General features: G+C 45.1%; 1 protein-coding gene across 2 annotated transcripts in view; it reads right to left on the bottom strand.

The window, feature by feature from the left end:
* Positions 1-589: 589 nt before the first annotated feature.
* Positions 590-7,592, bottom strand: part of LOC137299337 (tropomyosin alpha-1 chain) — an 82,332-nt gene continuing 75,329 nt past the window's right edge. For both annotated transcript variants that reach the window (XM_067968001.1, XM_067968003.1), the window contains one exon: positions 590-2,829. In XM_067968001.1, the coding sequence (XP_067824102.1) occupies positions 2,747-2,829 (83 nt within the window). In that variant the 3' untranslated portion in view covers positions 590-2,746. The remainder of the gene's footprint in view (positions 2,830-7,592) is intronic.

The following is a 7,592-nucleotide window of genomic DNA, read 5'->3' as shown; positions in this document are numbered from 1 at the left end:
GTCAGACCCCATCTGGAGTACCACCATCCTTAGAGGGGATGCAGCGCAGATTCATCAGAATGATACCGGGGCTTAGAGCATTAAATTATGAGGGCAGGTTGCATAAACTTGGTTTGTATTCCCTTGAGTATAGAAAAATGGAGGGGTGACCTAATTGAGGTGTTTAAAATGTTAAAACTATTCGATAGGGCTGATACTGAGAAACTATTTCCTCTGAAATAGGGGGCATAATCTTAAAATTAGAGCCAGGCCATTCAGGAGCGAAATCAGGAAGAACAAAGGGTAGTAAAAATCTGGAACACACTCCCCAAAAGGCTGTGGAGCTTTCAAGAATGAGATCAATAGATTTTTTATTAGGTAAAAGTATCAAGGGAAATGGAGCTAAGTTGGGTAAACGGGGTGAGGTACAGGTCAGCTGTGATTTAATTGAATGGCGGAGCTGGCTCGTGGGGCTGAATAGCCTCTTCCTGTTCCTAGGTAAACAGAACAGCCACCTCAGTGCTGTGGTTGGACATTCTTACTGTGCAGGATATGCATCACCATGTGTTAGCCACATAAATATCGAAACAAATAATTCGCAGCTCCAAAGTTTCTTCAGCAGTGAGTCATTTTATTTGCTAATCGGTCAACATCACCAGTGCAAATGTAGATCAAGTCATAATTCCCCAAGTCAATTGTTTTGGAATGTGCAGAGATCAAAAACATACAATCCCTTTTAATCCAGCACCTGTGCTATTTTGATGCAAATAGTGTCTTAGTTTTAGATTCAACATCCAGCACTATTGCGTGCGACTTGTGTAAAATAGTACAAATCAGTGTAAATTGCAGTTTCCGTGCTGGGTGATGGGGCACTTTTGCACCTTTCTAAAAGGGGAAAAGTAGTTTCTGATTTTTTTTTGGCCGCAGTTGATCACAAACATTTTGATTTGCTTGGAGCAGAAAAAAAACTCAAGATGGTCCAATTAAACAGAGTGGAACCAGAATGGAACCAAGGTACATTAAACAAGGCGATACAACGGTCACTACGGTAACCGTGGGCAGTAATGTGCCAGTGGGATGCTCAGCATGGCCGCAAGCAATGGAGCAACAACTCTCAAACACGGAGAACTGCTTCATCCATTTATAACGTAAAATTCACCAAGACACAAACATTTAGAACAAATATACTTGTGCAATACAACTCCTGGGTGAACAGACTCGAACGGAGACTCTGTGGGCAAGACTTTGGGGTTTCGGCACACTCACTATGCGCTGAAGTGAGATTTCCCTTTTGTAAAGGAGACTTGCCCATGTGAGTAAAGCATTGACCTGCGCACATTTTAAAGTGATTCCCTTATTACGCACTGGATGTTGTACTGGGTATGTACCACAGGTCTCCACCCCTGGTGGTTTCAGCGCCCCCACACCTGCAGCGGATGTGTCTGCACGCAGATCGGAAGTTTAAAAAAAATAGAAACGGGGATTTTTAAAAAATCAATGAATTGTAGCCCAGCCCAGGCCATGGTGATAAGACGTCAGAGCCCTTTTAACTGACCAGCGGGGTTTAGAGAAAGTGTGTTTTTATGGTCCCGTGGGCTAGTTAAGGGAAGTGGAATCACCTACTTGACAGCATGGGGCTCAATCCAAATCAGCTGCCAGCTTCCCCATTCCTGATGGACATATACTTCTACCCACTGAGCACAAGGGCCCAGTGTGTGACAGTATGATAACACACAGAAGGTAAATGGTCGAAAGGGGTGGCACCCACCCACCTATATAATCATGGTGCATCTCAAGGTACAAAGCTTCAAAACTGCCGTAGAGCAGTTCTGCTCACTCAAGTGGAGGTCACACTTGATTGGGGCAGGAATGCAGGACTAAGTGAAAACAAGGGGTTGTGACACTAAGGCATTGCTCCAATCTGCTTAACAGTGCCTCAAAGGAGCTTGGATTTCCCCAGTCGGGTAGTTAGAGCCTAATACCTTTTAAAAGTCCAGGAGTTTTTATAAAGAATCTTATAGAATCACATCACACACCCCCATTAGGGGCTCCCTATCTCAGGACACATGCAATGGGTACATTGTACAAACTGCTCTGTAGAATAGCTCAGACAACAGTAGCTTTGGGACTGGAGGCTTTTCTCTTGTCGCTGGGCTGGGGGCGGGGGAACATTAGTGCCTCGACCTGCACAACAAAACCGGTGCTCGCATTACGAAGGAGCTGAAAAGACAAGATCTGATGGAGTGATCGGCTGAGAGACCAGTATCACCTGTCGCACCCAGGATCTACTAAATGACCACACACTGAATGAAGAACAAAGCTTGCGAGTACAATAGCACAATAAACATATAAAGAGAGCAGTAATTAGCCCAATAATCAGACCACATTTCAACAGGAGCAGGCTCCACTTCAAGAATTTAAAACAAAACAAAAACGGGGCAGCTAGTAGCCTGAAGCTGGCAGCTTGCGATGAAGCTGCTCCCGCCTCTCTCACAGCTTTGGGTTTACATATAGAGCCGTGCTTATTCTAATAGGAGAGAGTGTGCGCGCGTGGGTCAGGGAGGGGGAAGTAAAGAATCGACTATTGCAATGAAAATCCTACAAGGTACAAAATAAAAACTTTGGTCCGCATTCGGTATTGAAAATCGGGCTGAATGAGTCGATGCTCGGTCTGAGAGAGAGAGAATACCACATGGAATGTTCAATCACGAGCAGGCGGTTGGCAATGGATGCTGGGAGTTGTGTTCCTCCAAGGCTCCTTTTGTTTTTATAAGTTGTGCAGTTCCTGTAGAGTTTGGTCGAGGACCTGGTGCATGCCCATGTTCTCTTCTTTCGCACGAGTAACTTGTTCTATGAAAAACAGAGAGGAGAAAAAACACACACACACACGTCAGCAAGGGATGAGGAAGATGTGGCATTTACTCATCAACTCTCTTCAGGGGCGAATGGAGCAGGAGGGGGAGACCAGACAGAACAAGTTGGGGTGAGCAACCTCAGTGCTCCTCCTCACAGGCATTTTAAGACCCCCTCATTCATGGTGGTCTCCACCAATATCTTCAGTTGGAGTGGGGGTAGGGAAGGAAGAGCAGCCACCATCCCAAAATAACTTGGATGTTAATCTAAAGTTTGGAATCATAATTCAGATAGAAGCCGAAAGATTTGGCCGACTCAAATCAATCCAGATTTAGAAAAGGAACTCTCATTAATGAGGTGGCTCCAATGGCCCATAGGAGTTAATATTAAATTTCAGAGAATAATAGGCGATTAGTAAACATGACGACTTGCAGGCTGTCCTGAATCTTCAGCATTATGGATGGAGATGTTGAGGGGCAAGAACATTTGCACAGAGCCTCAGGAATTAGCTGCACCGCACAGCCATCAGCTGAAAGCCCATGGTCACTGCACTGTATCCATCATGTGTGTGCGGTTGTATCAAGTTGGACATCTCTTTGTCTAACAGGTCCTGCCATTCAGACTACCTCAAGCAAATGTGCTCCTATCAACCCAAGGGCCCTCATTTCAAAAGAATTTGATATACAGGGGGAATTGTGTACACATTACAGATAGTGTGTGCATTGGGATCCTAACACCTGGGATGTCATCTGCACCTTGATCCAATTGCAGCCTGGAACTCACTCCTGGTGATTCGTTACTCTAAATGTAAGCTACTCACACCTCAGTTAGATTCACAGTGCTAGTGGGACTCCGCACGTTTTGGGTTTTGAATTTAAGATTACAGTTTCAATGGATGTATAACCATCAGGGCATCGCCTTTCCTCCCCCGCATTTAATTCCAGAAGCCTCTACCATCCATTGAAGTGAATATAACTGAAGTAAGTGGATGTCCAAGCCACTGATGTGTGTACGGTGTCGGCCGAGAGATGGGAGATGGGTTCAGTACTTGCAGCCTGCAGTGTGGAGTCCTGATCTCATCACACCCAAGACCATGACAGCTCTGGAAGCAGCACACAAGAGAGAACTAAAATGCTTCAGTGAATGTCTTTAAAACTCAACAGGCACAAAAATATCTGCCCCCAAGCCAGTGATGTGGGCCTGATCATCCGTTCATTGAAGTGGGCTGTCGATCGCACAAGTGTCTCTAGTTCTGACTTTGAGGTCAAAGGGCAGACACCGTATTTAAAAAGAGGAAGAAAAGTTTGCTTCAGGATCTGTCTGGGCTGGGAGAGGTTAACAGCTTTCTGTTGGCTGCAGGAAGAGCTGGTATCCCGCAGGAAATAGTTTGGGGTTATTACTGAAGTATGTTCACTGGCAATTGTACCCTGCAATTTTCAGCAGGAAAATAAAAAGCTGACGCAGAATCTGTACACATTTCCCCAAGGAGCACAGCGGCAGAGAAATACACTGAAACCCCTCTCCCCAGCACAAAGGGCCCCTTAATTAGACACGATATTGACAATGCCAGTCAGGCTGTAGGGTGGGTGGTATGGAAAGTTTCACATTGGTGCCCATGGGGGTTAGGAACGTTGTTGGAAATGAGGAATTCTCCCAGACTACATAATCCAGTGTCTGCCCTTGCTGTTGTCCCATTATTAACGGACAGGACATTTTAGCTAGAAAACCTCAATATTTTCTCCCAGTATGTTTTAATAATACTTTTTGAATTAGCCCGTTAAATACTAGGCAGCTCTTCCAGTTTTCTACCACTCAGCATCTACAAGCAAAATTTGAACATCTTTATGGGTGCAGATGTGTAGTGGTTATGTTACTGGACTAATAATCCAGAGAACGAGAGTTCAAATCCCACCACGGTAGTTTGAAAATTCAAATTCAGTTAAAAAAAGATCCTGAAATTAAAGGCTGATATCAGTAAAAGTGACTATGAAACTGCTGGATTGCCATAAAAACCCAACTGGTTCATTAATGTCCTTTAGGGAAGCAAACCTGTCACCCTTACCTAGTCTGTCCTATATGTGACTCCAGTCCCACACCAACATGGTTGACTCTTAACTGCCCTCTGAAGTGGCCCAGCAAGCCACTCAGTTGTATCAAACTGCTACCAGCAGTTCAAGGCGGCCCACCACCACCACTTTCTGAGGGCAACTAAGGATGGGCAATAAATGCCGGCCTTGCCAGCGACGCCCATATCCTGAGAATTAATTTTAAAAATCCATTATACATTGGAGGTGGAGGCAATTGAGTTTTGAATGTAGATTAGTGTGCAGTTTTGTAGTGCTCAGCTATGATATATGACTGCCCAACTCCATCAATCTGCAGAAAGTGTGGCTGCTCTTAAGTGAATGTTTTTGCGCTCACTGAGGGGAAGGACATTGGTGCTAAGGAATGGAACACAATCCCACTTCATGCACCGAATATCAAGACTCACTCATTCCCAAGTCAGGTGTAGCATAGGTCAGATGCTGAGTAAACTTCTCCCAACAATATACATCCAGCTCCAATCTCATAACCCCCCAAGCATCAAGCATCAATGTAACCAACCTGCGGCCTGAGTGATAACGTCAACGTAGAGTCCATTTAAGTGACGTTCGTGCTGTGGGTCCATGCCCAATAAGGATTGGGCAGAGGCTGCCTAAACTCATTTCACGTACAACACAACCAACACATGAAAAAGGCTTACCTTCCCTTCACAATTGGCTGGATTTGAACGATGGGCCACTGTCTAACTCACTGTGCTGCCCAGTCCCCCAAACTTTCTGTATATTAAATGGGCGCAAAGGCAGCAGCTAGAAGCTGGGAGTAATCTCACAATTTTAGTCCATGATTGTTGAGAGCACAGCAAGACTAATGGTTTGTACTGGGCACTAGCGAGTTCTCCAACAGCGCCAGTTCAGCGAGGGAGTCTATTCTAGATTGAAATTTAAAAAAAAAAATCAGAACTACAGGCAGTAACATTGTCCCAAGCTAAATTAGATGGGATTTGGAGGGGAGGAGAAGAAATGAAAGCCCAAAGGGTATAAATTCAGAGAATGTCAACCCTTAGGACATGGGTAAAAATTAAAGAAGTTCCAATTAATGAAAGTTTATATTCTTAAATATGAGGCATTTAAAATCTAGTTGGGAGATTGGGCATAGTTATGTCTAGGGAATCTAGAGCACCATTTCCAATGCTGCAACAGTCTCGTCCCTGATCAAGCCAGAAATTCAGACTCCAACCATTTGTCCACAATGCCTTATGTGGTGTTGGAGGTCAGGCCAGGAGCTGAACCCACAGCCCACCGTCTCCTATTACTTGAAATTCTAATTAGACTTGTACATGGACCAGTGCCTCATCTTTAAATGAGAAATCCAGAGATTGTATTAAACACCGACTGTGGCAGGGGAAGAAATCCTGCACAGGATTGCTATGTGTGTTAATGGAATTAACGGCGGGCAAAATAAATGGTGCAAATCACCATTTCTCCACTCCACCAAACGCTGTGCAGAGAGGCAAGCGAGTAGACATTGGGACCGGTCAGATCTAATGGAAAGCGGGACAGTGCTGTGACATACTGACAGGGACCAACCAAAGCCCACTGCCCCTCCTACACTTCCACTCGAGTTCCTCGTCTCGGCCATGCTGCAAAGAGGTCCCCATGGGAGAAAGAGAGCCTGGCCCAGGCTGCCGGTAACCATCAGTACAGCACTAGCAAGGTCTGTGGGGGGAGCAGGTCACCATTATGTTTAAGGAGCAGCTGGAGGGAAAGGACATTAGTTTCCAAACTACAGACAACTTACCCCAAAAACCAAATTTAAAAGAAGAGGCCTAATCCAGTAAGAGCTGACAGAGATCTCTCGCTCCAGCAGAGTGCTGTACTGTTGTTCGACCAGGAACAGAGAGGGGGAGGGTGAAAAAGAGAGAGAAACACGTAGAGTTGTAGAGCAGGAAGAATTCTAGATGGTGGCAGAGAGTTCTAGAGCAGAATTCAGCAGCAGTTCTAGAAAGTGGAGTGTGCTGAGACTATCACTCATGTGATCTGAAACTCCCTTCTTTTCCAATATCTTCACACAAAGTTCATCTGGTAGCAAAAAGAAGGAATGTGAAAGTAGAGTTCAAACACACCCACAGGATCTCAACTTCAAAGCAGCAAATCTATGAAACAGTTAAAATGATGTCAAAATGTCACCACTCGCACATCCACCATTGATCTCAGGCTAGACCTTGATCAGTACCATTTATCGTTAACTTAAGAACACTGGACGAATGGCGCACAAGCAGAGACCAGCAGTCGAGGAGTCTCACCAACTATTCCCTTAATGTCAGCCGTGACTCAGTGGGTTGCACTCTCGCCTCTGAGTCAGTAGGTTGTGGGTTCAAGTCCCACTCCAGAGGTTTGAGCACATAATCCAGGCTGACATTTCAGTGCAGTACAGAGGGAGTGCTGCACTGTTGGAAGTGCTGTCTTTCACATGAGACGTTATAATCGAGGTCCCATCTGCCCTCTCAGGCGGATGGAAAAATCCCACGGCTCTATTTCAAAGAGGAGCAAGGGATTTCTCACCCAGTGTCCTGGCCAATATTTATCCCTCAACTAACATCACAAATGGATTATCTGGTCATTATCTCATTGCTGTTTGTGGAATCTTGCTGCCGTGTTTCCTACATTACAACAGTGACTACACTTCAAAAGGACTTCATTAGCTGTAAAGCACTTTGG

The sequence above is a fragment of the Heptranchias perlo genome, chromosome 29 (assembly GCF_035084215.1).
Source record: "Heptranchias perlo isolate sHepPer1 chromosome 29, sHepPer1.hap1, whole genome shotgun sequence".
NCBI classification, from domain to species: domain Eukaryota; kingdom Metazoa; phylum Chordata; class Chondrichthyes; order Hexanchiformes; family Hexanchidae; genus Heptranchias; species Heptranchias perlo.
Note: the sequence above shows the minus strand (reverse complement) of the source record. Positions and strands in the feature narration are given on the sequence as shown.